Source organism: Brachyistius frenatus, unplaced genomic scaffold, assembly GCF_029030835.1.
Source record: "Brachyistius frenatus isolate BFR_SWC_R1_liver_20210118 unplaced genomic scaffold, ASM2903083v1 Contig_11, whole genome shotgun sequence".
NCBI classification, from domain to species: Eukaryota; Metazoa; Chordata; class Actinopteri; family Embiotocidae; genus Brachyistius; species Brachyistius frenatus.
This window is the reverse complement of record NW_027210610.1, coordinates 3,757,833-3,775,728: the sequence shown is the minus strand read 5'-3', so window position 1 is coordinate 3,775,728 and position 17,896 is coordinate 3,757,833. Positions and strand designations below refer to the sequence as shown.

At 43.6% G+C, this 17,896-nt stretch overlaps 3 protein-coding genes across 7 annotated transcripts; 1 reads left to right on the top strand and 2 right to left on the bottom strand.

Moving 5' to 3' along the window:
• Nucleotides 1-424: 424 nt before the first annotated feature.
• kif22 (kinesin family member 22) lies at nt 425-6,492 on the bottom strand. 3 transcript variants are annotated; one of them, XM_069691645.1, is made up of 13 exons: nt 6,486-6,492; nt 5,964-6,158; nt 5,720-5,847; nt 5,386-5,537; nt 4,880-5,089; nt 4,008-4,404; nt 3,449-3,569; nt 2,913-3,024; nt 2,440-2,617; nt 1,687-1,781; nt 1,205-1,405; nt 1,013-1,072; nt 425-647 (listed from the first exon to the last, which is right to left on the bottom strand). In XM_069691645.1, exons 2-13 carry the CDS (start codon nt 6,149-6,151, stop codon nt 618-620), a joined length of 1,872 nt encoding a protein of 623 aa, XP_069547746.1. In that variant the 5' UTR covers nt 6,152-6,158; nt 6,486-6,492; the 3' UTR covers nt 425-617. The 3 variants fall into 3 exon arrangements, with proteins under 3 accessions (XP_069547746.1, XP_069547748.1, XP_069547747.1); XM_069691647.1 differs by having other exon boundaries at nt 1,687-1,778; XM_069691646.1 differs by lacking the exon at nt 6,486-6,492 and having other exon boundaries at nt 5,964-6,235.
• Nucleotides 6,493-6,975: 483 nt separating this feature from the next.
• Nucleotides 6,976-9,690, top strand: pagr1 (PAXIP1 associated glutamate-rich protein 1). 2 transcript variants are annotated; one of them, XM_069691668.1, is made up of 5 exons: nt 6,978-7,172; nt 7,447-7,675; nt 8,671-9,004; nt 9,103-9,191; nt 9,311-9,690. In XM_069691668.1, exons 2-5 carry the CDS (start codon nt 7,474-7,476, stop codon nt 9,544-9,546), a joined length of 861 nt encoding a protein of 286 aa, XP_069547769.1. In that variant the 5' UTR covers nt 6,978-7,172; nt 7,447-7,473; the 3' UTR covers nt 9,547-9,690. The 2 variants fall into 2 exon arrangements, with proteins under 2 accessions (XP_069547770.1, XP_069547769.1); XM_069691669.1 differs by having other exon boundaries at nt 6,976-7,675.
• Nucleotides 9,691-10,259: 569 nt separating this feature from the next.
• tlcd3bb (TLC domain containing 3Bb) lies at nt 10,260-17,056 on the bottom strand. 2 transcript variants are annotated; one of them, XM_069691666.1, is made up of 7 exons: nt 16,967-17,056; nt 15,446-15,647; nt 14,957-15,040; nt 14,150-14,375; nt 13,599-13,694; nt 12,521-12,630; nt 10,260-12,372 (listed from the first exon to the last, which is right to left on the bottom strand). In XM_069691666.1, exons 2-7 carry the CDS (start codon nt 15,568-15,570, stop codon nt 12,105-12,107), a joined length of 909 nt encoding a protein of 302 aa, XP_069547767.1. In that variant the 5' UTR covers nt 15,571-15,647; nt 16,967-17,056; the 3' UTR covers nt 10,260-12,104. The 2 variants fall into 2 exon arrangements, with proteins under 2 accessions (XP_069547767.1, XP_069547768.1); XM_069691667.1 differs by lacking the exon at nt 16,967-17,056 and adding an exon at nt 16,484-16,559.
• Nucleotides 17,057-17,896: the final 840 nt, after the last annotated feature.

Genomic DNA, 17,896 nt, shown 5'->3' with positions numbered 1-17,896 from the left:
CGGCAGGGTGGATCAGGGAGGAGGGGTGTGTGTGAAATGAAAAGTGAAATCAAGCAGACTACGTGCTGTGAGAAGAGGAGGAGGAGGGAGGAGTGAGAGAGAGAGAGAGAGAGAGAGAGAGAGAGAGGAGGGAGGGGATTATAGCATTCCTCCTCTCCTCACCCCGAAACATCTCACAACATTCAATATTCATCCACTGATGCAGCATCCCGACAGCGCGGTAAACATCGTCCTCGTGCTTCTGCCCCGCAGGGAGGACACCGGCTCACAAATTAGCCCAGTTGGCTTTTCAAAACCAGAAGCTGGTGCGAACCACTGCCGCACACCTTGATTCGTGACCCGCCCGTGGACAACCTTGGATCAGCATGTGAAGGTGACCATTAAGAGTGATTCCCCGTCATGAAATAAACCACTCCACACCACCTTCAATACGAGACGTTTATTAAAAACAGTGCGCCACCAGCCGGAACACCGCAGTAACTACAAAAACATCATAAAACCAAGCATCAAAATAAAAGAGACAAAGGCTTAGAAAAAGAAAAAAAAAAAAAAAAAAAAAAAAGTATGTACATTAGAGGTGAATTCGAATTTTAAAAATAAAAAGACAAAAACAGAAATCATTTTCCCATGGCACTCATGATGTTTGTCTGCAAAGAAAACAAAAAGTAATGAGTGAAACCAAGAGCATTATTAAAACCAGCGTAGTTTAATGCTGCCCATCATAGAGAATGCATTAGTGCCTCAGTATGACAGCATTATGAAGTTATACCGAGATGCATGCTTAAGTTTAGCAGTTTATTTTTTCAATGTTCACCATGTCAACAATGGCTACTTAAGCTCAGTGCAACTGAGGCTGATGGTAATGTCACTCTTTTTTTTTTTTTTAATTATTTGTCATGAATCAATCATGCTGGATGAGGGGTAAAGATATTCCAATTCATCTGTGAAGAAAATGTGTGCACCCAAATACTTCAGTTAACCGCTGACAAAAATACACACTCTCCCGACTCACCTTCATGAAGGAGGAAAATCTCTTCTCCGTCATACCCTCGACTGTTATCAGATCTTCCAACTGTGAAATAAGATCCATACGTTAAGTCACCAGAAATATGTGGGGAGGGGAAATCTGAAGACCGAGTAGTGCTGCGAGGTGACTTGCATGATAAAACGAGATCTAAAGTCGAATAGTTTTCTTTCTACTAACCTTCGTGAACTGACCATGGATCTCCCTCCAGCCCAGGATGAGCTTTGCCTTCTTGTCACCGATCTGCTGGAGACCTTTCAGCTCTTTGTGGTTGCCTGTATTCAGTATCTCCAGGATTTTCTGCCTGGACTGCTCCAGCACCGAGGACTCAAGTTGGAACACAGAGATATTTTCCATCATGTTCTCTTTACCTTCAGGAAGCTGAAGGAAAAAACCAACAAAAAAACCAAAAATAAACAGTGTAAAGTAGTTGAAACAAAAACAACCTATTTTTTTAAACTACCCACATTTATTAATCTATGTTTGTCTGGGGAGGAGGTCAATTTAAATACAGTTCAACTTCTGCAGAATCTATAGAGTAAAAAAAAGAAAAGAAAAGAAAACAAATTGAAGCTAATGCACAACGTCAGCTTGTATCTGATGCTTGCAACTCTGCAGATGTGTCAAGCTAAGCACGGCACAGTCGAGGCTCGGATGCTGACCTCAACCAGCTCGGAAAGCGCCGTCTTTTTCTTCTTGACGCAGACGGACTGTTTCTTGACGACTGCAAGCTGCTGAAGAGGCTGGACCTGGGCTACTGATAGGAAGACACTGATAGTGTTAAAAAGTTCATTTAATGCAACGCATTAGAGCACAATCTGTTCATGAGCTCAATATTCTCCCGTTAAAAAAAAATAAAAATAATAATAAATCCCATTCTTATATTCTGTTTGTGGTGAAGACACTGTATGAGACGGCTGCCTCCCTCTCCATGTTGCTGAGGGGTGCAAAAATAATTCCTTCTCATCGTCATTTAATACATTTTCTGGCACCGATATTCTAGATTGAGCTGTTGTATCACGTTGCAGCTCATCAATAGCTCGAGTGATTCAACATGACAGATTCAGCGAGTCACCACGCTTCAGCGAACCATGAACAACAGAAGATGGGAAAGGTCATTTGGTCTTTTATCACTTCCTCATTCAAGGGTAGTTGGACCCTCTGAATCTAAAGCAGTTCCTGCCTGTTTTTTTTCCCCTCCCGTCTGATTTTCACTCACTGTGGGATCATTTTCCACTGCACCAGCCATTGGAGAGTTGTTCGGTTCAGAGGATTAAGGACAGTCGTATCCGACACATCCACAGTTGTTATTTTCAATTCTAACTGTACTCATTTCTTGATAAGGTGAGAAGACTCTATGGAAATCTGTTTAGTTACAGTGCCCTCTATCAACTCATCTATTATTTCTAACCGACCTTGGAGAGGTTGGACCACAGCCTGTTTTTTGGATTTTGCAGCATTTGACTGTTTTCTCAGCAGGGGAGCCGTGTTGTTCTTGAAGGCAGACTCTTCTTTTAGAGTTGATGTTTCTCCAGCCATCTGACTGAAGAGTGTGGCCTTGCTCTCAAGCTCCTTCTGCTTCTCTTTGATCTCCTGTGAGGGGCAAAAAAAAAAAAAGAAGAAGAAAATAAAAGGAGTTATGTTATGGTTGGCTGTCTACTATCAAGGAGGACCAGCTAATCAATCAGAATGAGGCCCTGACAATCAGCATCTTCAAAATAACATGCAGACTAAGATTACAGCATACATGGGGAAACAATGATTGGAGCAGGTGCAGCTAAAAAAAAAAAAAAAAAGAAGATCAAAACCTATATTATATACAGGGGCATGTGTCTTTTAACAACCCGATGGACAACTTCAGGTTTCGATGCACGTGTGCCATTTTCACCTGGATATCTTTAAGAGACTGGGTCATGCATCTCAGCATGTTGAGGTTATCGTCATCGCGGCAGCTCATCAGCTGCTTCTCCAAAGCCGATATTCTGTCCATCACCGACGGGCTGAGAGAGACAAAACAAATCAAGAATAAGAAAGGTAGGCACAACACAAGAGGATGATGAGGAGTTTTGAAACACTCGGATCAAAAGGTCGCATTCAGAAGCATCCTAACCCAGTCAGAAAACACCTGACAACAGATGGCAAGGAAGCAGCGCCTATTTCTCTCCCAGTGGGCACAGCAGCTGTAGCCAATGGGAGCGCTGCAGAAACGTGCTTTCAGCACAAGCTGTAGCGCCTTGCCCCCCCCCCCCTCTTCTGCTTTGAGGCTACAGCTTGTTTAAGTTGCTGTTGTCTGGATGGGACACAGCATAAGAAATTGAATTGGCCTGACGAGAAGGCATTTTTCTTCCCGGTCAGACATCACAGTTCAAAAGGCTGATTAGCCAGACAAATAATCAATAAGTCTGTATCGGTGTGGTCTTGAACCTGTGGGAACGTGCAGAATCGGTGGCGTCCTGCTGTCCGGGTTTCTTCTCGTCTTTCTGCTTCTTCTTCTGTGGCTCCGTGCCAGAAGCCCCGGCCCCGTGATCCACCCGGGAACGCTTCACTGGACATGAAGGCAGAGGGAAAATGAACAGTTTAGTATTCCGTGCGCTGTACCAACAGTGTCTGTGGGCTTCTCAAGAGTGTAAAGCAACTCGGATGAAGATGGCACAGCATCAGTCAAAGCTGCACCGCAGTGCCTGAATTAAAGTCAAAAGGAAGAACCAGAAAAATTTAACCAGGAGTGTTGTCTTCAAGACACCGCTGTATGAAAGAACAAGCATCAAAACAAGTGCAAAAATCTAAACATGACACCCATCTTGCACAGAAAATTGTTTATTCTTAGTCATCATCCTCTATGATGTGACATTGGTGACCCCTATTGGCCTTTGGATCAAATTCTGTCAGAGGTTCCTCATCTTTGCCTGATCAATTTCATTTATACTTCCAGTGCGTTAAATGTTATGCGTTTTTGTGTGTGTTTTAAATCGACTTAACTCACCTGGCAGCACAGGCACAGCCACAGTTTCACAGGTGAAAGGCTTGTTCACAATGAGCTTGGATTTGGCCGCAAAGTTGAGTGCAGTAAAAGTGTCAAAATAATATTTGTACTCCGGTGCGATATTGGTGATCATGACCGAGTGTGCCGAGCCACCCAGAGAGTCCTGCAGCAGCCGTGTGAGTTTACTGTCTCTGTACGGCACGCGGACGGCTGCGCCGGAGTTCAGAGAGTCTACGACTTTGCTGAGCGTGAAGAGGGACAGGTTGATGGCACCGCTCTCCTTCAGACGGATGCCCTGGTTGCCGGTGCGGCGGTTGTCCTCCGAGCCGGCCAAGTCCACCAAGTAGAGTTTGCCTGTCTGTTGTCGGTGGGGCGGGGCACGTTGGGTTCGTACGACCTGGACCATCGAAAAGATTAAGATTTGAGAGGGAGCAATGAAACCGACACCAAAACAAGGAGGTACAGAGAGAAATGCAGTTTAGGTGAAATAAAGGGACACAGAAAAATTGACTCGCATTTCGTGACAAAATAAGAAACGCTGCACATGAAGCGCCATGTCACAGGGAGTGAGAACGCAGATGACAAAAGCAGAAAAAGGACCGCAGGAAACCAGTTTGTATCTCTCCCGTAGTAGTCCCAGAAAGCCCAAAGGTTGCTAGCAGGATTGTTACAAGAGAGAATTGGATTTTAGCACCAGCTACCAAATCCTGGCCCACTGCAGAGACCACGACCTGTTTAAGATGCTGTTCGAGTGGCCGCGTGATACCAACGCAGCGAGCAGGTCGATGAACGAAACAGAACAACTCTCAAAAAAGAGAATCACAAATGAGCAAACGGCCCATTTTCAGCATTGATCCAATTATATGTCAAACCTTGAGGAGCAGAATAGCGTGGCTGCGGCTGGAGTGCTGGTTGAGTTTGGTAGAAGCTGTTGTACGATTGAGGGTCGCGGGGATAAAGTGTTTCTCAAAATCGGAGACGGAGGAGATGGTTGTGTGGGTGAGGCCGGGGATGAGGATGTTTTTGTCCTTGTCCTCTCTGATTGGCAAATCTTGGGAGCTTGGCGAGAGAAGATCTAACACCTGAGAGAACAAAAGAGGGAAGTTGTGATGGATTACACAATGTGGGTGTGTAAACATAATTAAAAAGCTGTTTAAAAAAACAACAACAACAGATGTACACAGAACGGAAGAAGAAAAAAAAAACCAGCTGTAAAGGTTTAGAGGAATATGGCTTTACTACCATGCGTTGTATTTGAAGTGGGCTCAAGTTAAGATTTCAAACGACTCCCAACCACCTTCTTTCCCCGACACTATTTTACTTCCTTATCCATTGACCGAACGCGTGACAAATCTGTGCGTTATCAAAGCATTCATACCTTCTCATTGTAAATTTCCAAATACGACATGCCAATGCTGTAGTCCCATCCTTCACCCCCATCCTTAGCCTTGACCAGATTAACAACCTCCCTCACAGCTCGGGGGATCACCCCTGGCTGCTCTGAACCGCCCAGCATGGTGTGGGTCTTCCCTGTGGAAAAGGAGATGGAAGAGAAAAATGCCTTTGAGCAACAGAACCGTGTACACAAAGCAGGTTTCGAAAGGTTCGACTGTCTCTTAAAAAGTTACATACTGTTATAAAAAAAAATAATAATAAAAATAAAAATCACTCGAAACGTTGATGAAAACGATCGGACTGATGTTTGAACCTACCAGCTCCTGTTGGGCCGTAAGCAAACACACTGGCATTTTGTCCGTTCAGTACGTGCGGTAGGACGGGCTTCACGGAAGAGAGGAAAACCTCGCGTTGCGTCGTTTGCTCATCGTGAAAAACGTCGAAGCTGAAACAACAACAACAACAACAACAACCACAGCATTCTCAACACGTATAACTGGGCGATGATTAGACATTGTATTAACAGACTTGATAGAGAGAGATGACGGAGAGGACACTGACTGGTATTTGACTGTTTCTGTTGCGTTCCTCCAGTTGATAATTTCCAGGTTCCGGGAGTCCAGGCCTCTTACGCACGGTCCCTCACTTTTCTCATCCTGTTTGCCGATGTAGGGTCGCAGACGAACCGCTACCCGAATCCTGGACGTCTTCTTGTTTCCCCCGTCCGACGGTGCCACACGCTGGGCCATGTTTGAGCTGGCGAAAACACAAAAGGCCCGGATAACGTTACCAACGAGCAGATGTTGCGCTGGTGTTTTCCTGCACGAAAAGGCGCATTAATTGTGCACTCGCGTCAATTTATATAAAATGTCGCTTGCCCCCCCTTAAAAAAAAAAAAAAAAGCACTGACTCATATTTTCATTTGTCTTTATTGACGATAGCTTCAAATGGCTAACAACATGCTAACGTTAAGTCAGGCCACGGTTTCTTTCTTTCTTTCTTTCTAAAAAAAATAATAATAATAACGTTATTAGCTGAGCGAAGGTTAACAACTACTTTATGAAGTCTTTCGTCAATGCTTACCGATTATATTTACCTTCGTTATTCACCGATTTCCTTTTCTATGAACATTGCGGCCAACTTTTTTTTTTTCCTGTAATAGCGCTTATCGCCACCTCAGCATGTAACCGAACAGTTTTCAAACGAGGAGCGCTGCAACCGGAAATGGCCACTAACCAATCAGAGCTCACTCACGCAGCTGGCGCCTATTTGACCTATTTCGCCCATATTTATGAGATTTAACAATGTACCACATATAGTGCTCATAATTATGCTATTAAAAAAAAACAACAACGCATATTTGCACACTTTAAAACCAGTTATTAACCTAAAAAGTGAATAATAAAAAATAAAAAAAAAGTCGTTTTTGAACGTTTTTGCCTCGTCTGCCCTGAGCCTCGTGTGCGACTGCGCGACGCGCCGGAAGTCATGCCGAGCGTAGATCTCCACTCCAATCAACGTAACCGATGGTCATTAGCGCTTAAGGATACATGGAATATCCAGCTGACGTATAAATCAGTGGGATCGTGCAGCCGGGAAGAACCAAAGACGATCGTCACTCGGGGTCCCTCCAGTCAAAATGGCGCTATGTTTACGTCTCTGCATAATCGTTTGTTAGCGAGTCTCATGGGGAGCTTTGGTGATTGTATCGCCTGGAGAAGAATTTGATCCAATATTCAATCTCGGCAACAATTGATCGACGACATACCGGTAATGTCAGCGTAAAGCTCACGTGTTGGTTAACTGACTGTTATTTAAAAAAAATAAATAAATAAATAAGAAAAAATAGCTCGCGGTTCGGCCTGACGTTAGCGTGCTCAAGTCCAACGAGCATAGTTTGGTTGACTCTTGACCACTAAAGCAGCAGTTCACAGCCCCGCCGCCTGCTAAAAGTTACAGGCACGATGTTATGTCTCGCACTCGCACGGTTACTTTCTCCTGTGCCGACCTGATCTTTTCATAACGCCTACTTCTGTTGGAGCAGATCTGCGTGGCTGTGAAGTGAACCAGGATGCAGGCTGAAGCCACAGACTCTTCCCTGAGGGAGGGCATAGAGGCTCTGGGTGTGAAGGACTCCGAAACACCTGCAGCAGGCAAAGAGGAGGAGGGCAACACAGAGCAACGGGACACGGAGATGAGAGCTGCCACGGAGGAGGAGGAAGAGGAGGAGGAGGAGGAGGACGACGACGACTCAGCAGACAAGGAGAAAACAGGTAGCTCCCATTTAGAGACGTATTAACAGAAAGAGGGATGTGTAGCATCTGGAAGCACACATAGTAGGCGAGAAGGGTCCATATCAAGAGGGAAAAGTCTTTATTCCGCGTCTGAAGAGTGTCATATACAGATCTATTGATACACAGCTGATGTGGCAACAAGTAGGATGAGTAAATGTTGGGAATTATACAAAGAGATTACCATTACCAAGTAAAAACAAGCAGGTTGGCTATAAAAATGTGTATTAAAGTGTAGGGATGGACTTAAGTAAAAAAAAAATGTTTTACCACAGTGGGGTACAGTAGATGTATAAAAATGTGTAAATATAAATAGGCTGTCAGTTAAGAAATACTGACTATATAAAACACTAAATATTATTATTGTCAAGGCCTTTTGAATCAATAGTATGTCAGTTTAAAAAGTGTTTCTTTGAAACTTTTTCAATGTAATGTTGAATTCGTCACTATTTGATCCGACCCTCCTAAGAATTAAGAGGCCATGCTATTCTTGTTCCATATTCAGATGAGGAGGCACACTGCATCCCTTCAACACCATCATTTTAATTGTCCATTTCAAGAGCAGTCATCCCGAATATTACGACAAGGAACAAAGCAAATATGTGCATATATCGTCTTTGGGAATCATCCATAAGGGTATGAAAATATAGATCAGATATCGGCAAAAAAAAACGATCATTTATCCATATTTACAGCATATAACTAAAACGTCAAGCTAATATGTTCAAAAGATGTTAAGTAACTTGTTTTTGCCACCATCGGTTTCAACTTTAGGGTTTATTACTTCAACCCCGTACTTATGTAAATGTAATTTAATTAGTACTGTGTAGTAACAATTAATTCACATGGTTTTGTAATATATGATATACAGTAGATCTGTGTAATTCATAATATAACAAGGCTGTACTGTCATACACAACATTGAGTTTCCTTTTGGCATTTGATAAACTGACCTCACCGTTTTTCTACCTCCTCAGATAGGACCACAGATGCAGTGGACGGGGAGGCTCAGAAGGACGAACCTCAGGCGGACACAGTGGTGAAGGCTGAAGAGGGAAAGCAGGCTCCAGAAGTGGATGGTGAATGGGAGCTTGCGTACAGTGACGAGGAAATGGAGGACCCCAAAAACTGGATGCCTCCGCCCGCTGAGATCAAAAGACTCTATGAGCTGCTGGCTAAAGGGGAGATGCTGGAACTGAACTTTGTGCCACTTCCCAGGAGGCCCCCGACTCCTGAACGCACCCCGTCACCTGAAAGAGATGACGAGGAAGAGGCGGCACAGGAGAGGGAAAGGCAGGAGAGAGAACGCAAGTCAGTATTACTTTTCATCTCCGTCTTTTCATCTCGAAGGATTTAGTCTACTGGTATTGGATTTAAAGCCTCGTGATTTTTTTTTTTTTTTTTTCTAGGCCTCCATCTCCAACTGAGTTTGACTTTGATGAGGAGCAAATGCAAGCCACTCCGAAAAATGCCTTCATCAACAGACGCCGAACACCAGGTGTGACAGAGATTTGAGTTTTAAAACATGCACTCTTACTGTGTTGTCTTTTCTTATTTCTTCACTGTGTCAGAGAGTAAAAGTGATGAGTTGGTTAATGATTTTTCCTTCTCTCCCAGGATCTTCAGCTCGCTCTTCTGTCAAGAGGGAAGCTCGGCTGGACAAAGTATTGTCAGACATGAAACGCCACCGCAAAATCGAGGAGCACATCATGCGTACGGGCCGAGATCTCTTCAAGAGTGAGAAGAAGCTGGAGGAGGCTCTTTCTCCGAACAGCCAGAAGGAGCGCGAGAAGGAGCGAGAGCGAGACAGCAATCCAAACACCATCTTCTCCCCGAGACAGAGGAGATACTGAAGTATTGAGAGATGAGGACTTGCCCAGAAGCAAACGAGGCCAACAGCTTTTCAAGGCTTTTTTCCAACACTTGAATTTTTTTAATGTAACAAGTTTTGTATGGTTTGTGTGTTTTTATATGACGGCAATAAACGGTTTACCCTGGAGATTGTGAACTGATTGAGTCGGGGGGGGGTGTACTAAAGTTGGTGGAACTTGGCAGATAAAATAAGCAGTCCAACTCATTAAAATGTACAACATCACCCGCAATGGCCTCGTATGACCAGACATATTAAAGCCACATCTATCGCTATAAATGGTTTGGTAAATTCTCTTTGACAGTAGATAATTATACTGTCCTATTATATAGAGTATATTAAGTGTGACCATAAAGTGTTGACATAAAATTCCCTTCAAACAGTAGGGGTGGGAGTCCTCACCATACATTATCACAATACTTAAGTCCAATATGACATCGTCATTAAAACCTTTTTGTATACTACACCAAGAGTATAATGAAGAACAACTTCAGTCCATTTCTACTTGAAAATTAGTTGGTTAAGAGTTCAAAACATTACCGAAATACATGGATTCTGGCACACTCTGCTGGCTCACTTATACCACGTGAAGGGGGCAGTGTTGTACAAATTTCAACGGAATTCAATAAGTGGCATTTGACAAATTATTTTTACGCTGACAAAAGTTTTAAAAAAAAATAAAGACTCAAGGCAGGCTCAGGACAGAGAAGTATATTTTAGCTAAGTTTGAGTAACAATACAGCCTTCACATAAGGCTCAGAAGCATAGAGTATAGTATGTATGCATAAATAATGCATTCAAAACCACAAACCAAATAAATAAATAAATAAATAAATACTTACAAATAAATAACGAGCATTTTGTGGAATATACAGTACATCAGTTGAAATGTTTTAGTATTGTCAGAAGCAGTACCTTATGAGTTCACAGAACAGGGGAATGGATATTCTGCTGTGTTAAACATGCCCACAGTCGTCCCAATACTTTGGCACACACTACCCTGTCTCGATGGTTTCTGATCTGTGTTTTAGAATTATTATTTTTTTCCATTTTTTTTTTTTTTTCACTTTTTTTACTTGATCCATTTTCAGGACAGTGTAGCTGCTTAAAACAAACATGTATTGATAAAACAAGCCAGGTTGTTCGTAGACGGTTCATAGAACCAGTGGCTCAAAGAAACGACTTTATGATCGTATGGACTTGAGAAACAAAAAACAAATGAATGAACAACATCAAACCAAGTTGCTGTGGACACGTGCTGCTTGTCAGTCACAAGGGATTGCTTCCCTGCACGATAAGTTTTCACTTTTGCTTCCCTCCAAACTTCAACATTGCAAGTTCCTTAACAAAGCTAAAAATACTAAAATCTCATGGATCCCTTCGTGAAATATTCATGGGTTTTGGGATTCACATCAGCACTAAACTTAAAAAAAAAGAAGAAGAAAAACATGTAAATTCAGTTTATAGTGACTGCTACTGTGCATCACATCCTTGTATGCAAAATGCAACAAAAAAAAAGACCCAATTTGTGATACCAGTAAATGGAATGAAGTCATATCTACACTGAAACAAGAAGCACTGCCGTAACGTTTGAGGGTAGTTTGCGAACACGAAGCTGGAAAACTGTGAAATGTCTTTTGTCTTAATACTGAAATACTGTTCAAAATGTCTTTAGAAACATCAGATGCAGAAATGAGACAAAAACAAAAAAAACAAAAAACCTCAACTGTGACCTAATACTGACATGGAGAGGATAACTTTACATCTGCTATGTACAATCGTCACATTTTTCTGTCTGAGAAAAGCCTCTTCCTTCTTGTTCGAGGATAAAACTTAAATTAAAACCTAGAAGAAACTGAAAACAATGGGGGGGGGAATAAGGCAGCAGAATACAGTCTTATGAGATTATCTCCCTTCTAAAGATGAGTCAGTCTGCAGGTTGGTTACATTTTGTTAGAGTGACAGTGACTACAGAGGATACAGATAATAAACACTAACAAGTCAAAATACTGTTTAGCCAGGATTTTTTTTTTCTTTTTTGAAGGTCTTCTTCATTACTAAACTGAATTCGACCTCCCATCTACAGCAAACGCACTAACATACAATATAATACATTCCTATTTTCCTGCTCTTCCTGTACCATGAGGCAGAGAGGACTGAATTTGATCTACATGAGGGAAATAGCCACCTGTGCTCGCTATACATCCAGGCAAATTCCTCAGGTCAGTGCATGTTCCTATCTGTCACAGTGCCTGATGAAATCTTGAATACTGAGCGCTCTAACACGCCGCTTGTCTCCTACGAACTAAGAAGCTGAAGTGCCTGAATGTCAGCCACAAAGTCATTTAGCTGATGGCTGGCTACAAACACTTCAGCGCTTTTTGAGGCCATCGTCTTGACTTGTTTCAAGTCTTGCTTTTCCACACAGCTTCCTTTCCTTTACATACACATTGGTACATTCGCCTTCCTTCCCTCCTTCCCTCCCTCTCCTCCTCTCTTTCCCTCCTCCTCTCCACTCCTCTCCACTCCACTCCACTCCTCTCAGTGAGTGGCCAGCTCAGGCTCTGTGGCGCGCGTGCTGTAGCCATTGGCAGGCTGCAGCAGTGTGTCGCCATCCGTCTGGCGCTCCTTAGCTGCGGATGAGGCTGAGCGCGGTCTCTGAGAACGGGAGGTGCCCATGAAAAGTCGCAGGGCACCCCTGCAAATTAGGGAGAACCAGTAGAGCTGGGGCGCCATGAGCAGAGCAGCGCCGAGGTTACAGTGCCAGGGCACTGACAGGGGAACCATGTGGAAGGGAATGGACGCGTACCTGGATCCAAACAGAGCACATGTAAAGGACCGTAAACACGTGTTCTGAACCTTATTTCCACAATCCAAGATAAAACACCAAGTCTCTGTGCAAGTTACTGACCCCAGCTCAGCGAGACAGCAGAACAGAGATGGAAAGAAGGACATACCTTCCATAGACGTAGTAGAGGTAAGGGAAGAGTACGACTCGACAGATGAAAAAAGTGATCAGCATAAGAGCCCCATTCACTTTGTGCAGGAGAGTGTGTTGCTGTTTGTACTGAGAGCGGGAAAAAAAAGAGAGAGAGAGAGAGAGAGAGAGAGAGGGAGGAAGAGAAGCAAGCAGTACAGTTTGGTGAAAGCCGCCAATGTTATTCTTCTTTGTTATATTGTTAATTGTAATATTGACACATTTGTTATTACTATCTGCATGGCCTGAACTTGAGGTGATGCAGAGCCCAGCGTCACATGCTGCTGGTTGGTAACTGGCTGGTTTCTACAGGAGGCTTTTCTTTAACATTCTCAATTGTTTAAAGCTAAAGTTTTATCTTAAACAGTCAACCTGCCTCAGTGAGATAACAGTGAGCACAAATGTATACACATTTCTTTCCAAAAGGTTTTCCTCTTCCTCAAGCCTTGGGCTTCAGGTTATCGTTTTTTTTTTTTTTTTTAATTCTACAAGAGTGGAGCTCTATGAGGCCACAGCTTTTGTTGTTTATCAAACGGCCACATGCACTGTTGTCAGGGATGGGAGGGGCAGGGTGCTAAGTGATAGAGGGGAGAAGGACAAGCTGATATTGTATCTGCTGAATATCCGGTCTAAATACTAGGGGCTATATTCAGAGGCTAACAGCTGTGGGAGCCTCAGTGGGGGACAAGCAGAAAGCAGTGGAGAGGGACAACCTTCACCCGGACGCTGAAACATTGTACACACATCTATAGAAACCTAAAACAAAGCATGGGGGGTGGTGGTGGTGGGGGGGGGGGTGCGAGTCCTACAGCGTGTATTCATGTGAACTGTGTTACCAATTAAAGACGGATGTTTCTGACAGTGCAGTACGTGTAAGATGCAGCTGACAGGAGCCGATGGCCATGAACAAGCTGCATACTGGGAATGACCGGAAATATATTCTCCAATGAATTAAAAGGGAGAGAAAAAAGTGGAGAGTGCAGAAAGAACTTTAGTGCGACACATGCACATGCAACAATGCATTGAAATCTTCTTTCAGACTGAACTACGACACTTACCTGGATGAGGATTTTTCCTAAGCAAACAGACGGAGTGCTGAGCTCAGCCATGAACATTATACCCTGGAAATAATCTCCCTTTCCATGTCGGAAGAACTAGAAAGAGAGAAAGACCTTGATTATTTGTCGGCAATTACAGCTCTGTTTCTTTGTGGACTTTTTTTTTTTTTTTTAATACATTTGCAATTAATATCCTTCAATAAGTACATGTTTAGCTGGAGATTTTTCAAGACTTAATTCTTGCATTCTTAGAGACTAATATGTATATAGTGTTAAAAATGCGATCTCCGAGTTCATTTCCAAGATGTTATAACACAAGGTTGACTGCACCACTCAACATATCTTCACACAGCACTCAGACAAAAACGCATCTATTTAGTTTGTCTCAAAATTTGAAAAAAAAGAAAAGGGTATGTTTCTTTTTGATAAAACACATTTTCAGGTTTAGATGTGACAATAATAACCAAGTGGGTATAGTCGCAGATTGATTTATACTTTTCTTGCCTCACTCAAATCACAGCTTAACAGAAAGAGCAACGTGTGACAGTTACCACAGAGACGGGGAAGCAGACGGTGACCATGACAACATGGTGCAGCACCATGAGGAACTCGCGGCGCAGGTAGCTGGTCAGCGCCGAGCTCATGTGCTGGGGTGCTGCCGAGGCCTCCTCGTGCCCTTTGACCCGCAGCTTGTACCAGTAGCACATGAACATTGCGTAGATGTCATACACGAAGTAGGGAACAGCAAACATGATGTAAGTGCTAGTAAGCCAATGCCTGCGTGAAGAGGAGGAAAAGGTGGCATTAAAAAAACTGAAATAACTGATTTTGATTGAACAATGAGAGAAGAACAATAGTTTGTTAACAGCCAGAACAGAACTTCTCCAATACCACGTTTGTCTGCCAAGTTGTAACTAAAACTCTATTTGCTACACCGTGTATATAAAATCCAGCGCAGGGACAACCTTCAATAAAGAAAAGCCTGTGCCTTCTGCTTTCTAAAAAAAAAAAAAAAAATCTCAATAGAATCAATCTCAGAGACAAAATGCTTGGGGCAGTTTGAAGGAGAAAAAAAAAAGTTTAGGCAGAGCCGAATTCAAACCTACGTAATACACTCTTACACAGCACCTGACATTTAAGGCTATGTGTCCAGGCATCAATGTCACACTGAGTGTTGCCTTCACATTTAAATTTTGCTGAGGTATGACTAAAAAAAAAAAAAATCCAAATGCCTGTGTCCTTTAGCGTGGTGCATCCTGAAACCTGGAAAAGATAAATCCTGACAGCCGAGTTGTGACACGCATTAAAAGACAGGACAGGCAACAGAATATAATCCGATGATGCCTTTCTTGACTTACTGGTCCTCAATGATGTCTTCACAGGAGGAAGCAATGATGTAGCCAGCTGAGGAAGCCATGACTGCCTGAACTGATGACACCAACCTGGGAGCAGAGAATGGCGCATAATTATCATTAACCAATGTGGTGAAGGGTTTTAAATTGTTTAATTAACACTTGCTAAGAAAGTAGTGCTCTTAGGCATTTCTGCAGAAACAATACAGCTGAAAGCACTTGGTTAAAATGACCTTAACTGCAGCCATAACAACCTGCCATACCTGGGAGTAAAGCAAAATACTCCATATGGGGATTAAAGTAAAAAAAAAAAAAAAAAAAAAACTTCAATGCCAATGCAGAAAATACACAATTCATGTGCTACAAGGTTTGGGGGGGTCACGGAGTCGTCATAACAGTTCGACAGTGTGAGTTTCTAAATGACTTGTCTGCATCTACAAGGCGTTCACGTGTTAAGAGCACTCGGTAAATAAAACATGTTTTAGAAGGACTCGCCTGGCCGACACAATGACTGCATCTCCCTCGCTCCACCTCAGTGCTGGGATGGACTTCAGACATTGTTTGGACAGCAGGAAAAGGCCTGGAAAGAACACAGACCCAGCAGCTAGGATGCTCAGCATGGTCCCCTGCGATCTGTCTGAGAGGCAAAAAGTTCAGCAGGCAATCTGGCGCTGGAGATCCTGTTGCTCTCTCCCCTCTTTGGAAAAACACAAAAACATCACACAGTGAGAAACGGTTCATTTTGATCTGGAGACCCGCAACTCCCTTATGTATGCGTTAGGCCTGCACTTACTAAGATAGCAAACGCACGTAATCAAAGTCCCAACACGTGGCAGCGCAGGATCGCAGCTTTACTGACTACGTAAAGGAAGAGGTTTAAGTCAGGCAGGCACAATGTGGAAATCAGCTTCCTGTTATTAAGGTGAAAGAGGACAGTGCGTTGGCTTGAAAGCAGGGAGACTATATAACTGCTGAGTGCACCGACGGGGGCAGAAAAGCCATCTGATGACATTGCCAGGGTCAGTCACTTCCCCCCCCCATTTATTCCTACGGGCTACCATGCGCTACCACCACGCGGCTTTGCTTACACCGGACTGGCTGACTCATTAAAAAAAAAAGAAAAAAAGTTGGAAGTCCATTAGCGAAATACGCATTGCGCTATTTGTTTTGTTTTGTTTTGTTTTTTAAATCCTTTACGTCGATAAATCTCTCGACATGACTCGGGCTGCTGCTGCTGCTGCAAACCCGCGGTCGAGATTTGGTGGCTGGCTAATAACCACAGAGGGCTGTATTTGAACACGAAAGTTATTCTGGTGACGTTATCGACGCCGACAAGCCAAAACTGTCCCATTTTGCACCGTCAGCCGAAGCAACTTTTGTTAATTTGCGCCCATGTGCAGTCCGAGGGAGCACATGTGAACCCGACCTGGTCCCGAACTACCGCTAACTTTAGCTTCCCGTCAAAACACGATAACGACTAAAGCTACAAGTAAGGCTTTATCCTTTTTTTAAATGTTAGAAAAGGGGAAAAACCGGGGCAAAGCGTTTCGTCTCGGTGAACAAGACCGACATGTCCCCTCTTCACCCGAGCGGCACGTCGGGACCGTCTGCGCCGCTGAATCGCTGCTAACAATGACGCTAAGCTACCGTTAGCTGAGAAAACGTAGCACGGCGGTGAGTCACCGCCGGTTTAGTTAGCAACCGATTTCGTTTCGACCCCCCCCCCCCCCAAAAAAAAAAAAAAATAATAATAATCAAACTACAATTAGGAAGATGATGACATCCAAACAGGACGCGTAACACCGTAACGCGTCCCCCAGTCGGAGGGTCGTTAACTCATTCGCGTTTAACCGTTTTGTTAGCCTTGTTTGTAGCACTTAGCACGTAGCGACTGAGCTAACCGTAGCTAACGGGGGGAAGGGGGGGGGGAGGAGGAGATGGAGTTTACACATGTTTAAAATACACGGAAAAAAACAAATAAATAAAAAAAAATTAAAAATCCAATGCAACATTTACACAGCGACTCTGCGGGAGTCCAAAGTCAGCGGCCGGTCGAGAGTCGCGTCCTGCAAAAAGCGTGTGGAGATGTCCCGGGGGTCTCCGCCTCGATGATCCGCATGTTTATGTGGCCGCTCCAATGTCTGAAGGGGAGCAGCGGCGAGCTAACGCTAGCGTGCAGCGACTCAAAAGATTTAAAACAAAAAATAAAATTAATTAAAAAAAAATAATAATAATAAATCGGGATCGCTGGCAGGTCGTCTGGGAGCGTTAACGGACCGGCTTTTTACTATCTGAAGTCAACTCAAGCGAAACCATCTGAACCAGGTGTTAAAAGTGACGCTAGCTGGTCCAGCCGCTGGTGTCCTCTTGTCCTCTTGTCCTCTTCATCTGTCTCTCAGCAGCAGAGCAGAAGAGATGCCGCTGACTCCCAGATGCAACGTCGCACTCAACGCAGCCGGACTGCTGCGCCAGCTCCTTCCTCACAGGTCCGGGCGGCAGCAGCAGCAGCAGCGGCGGCGGCGGCGGCGGCTCCTCACGGCATGACGAGGATTTATCTGCACCAGTCACAGCGCTGCATTTTTTTTTTTGTGTGCAATTTTGTTTGTAAATTGCTTGTTTTCTATACAGAGAAAGGCTGAATGGATCCCACACGGAAAGGAGGCCGACTAGTCCACCTGCAGTATCCAACGTGTCCGCTCAAAAGCAGTGATTTTTTTTTTTTTTACACTTCAAAAGCCGGCGTTTGTGGATTTAATTCAGAAAAAAAAATCCTTGTGAAAAGAATACAGACAGACGGGGGGAAAGGCCTTAGTCGTTTAATTCTGTTTGTGTCAGTAAAGACATTGACAGGATTTGTAAATAAATTCTCTTACCTGCACGTAATCAGAATGCTTAGTGTGTTTCGAGGCTCATAGTCCTGTCCTTTTTCTTTTTTTTTTCCACACT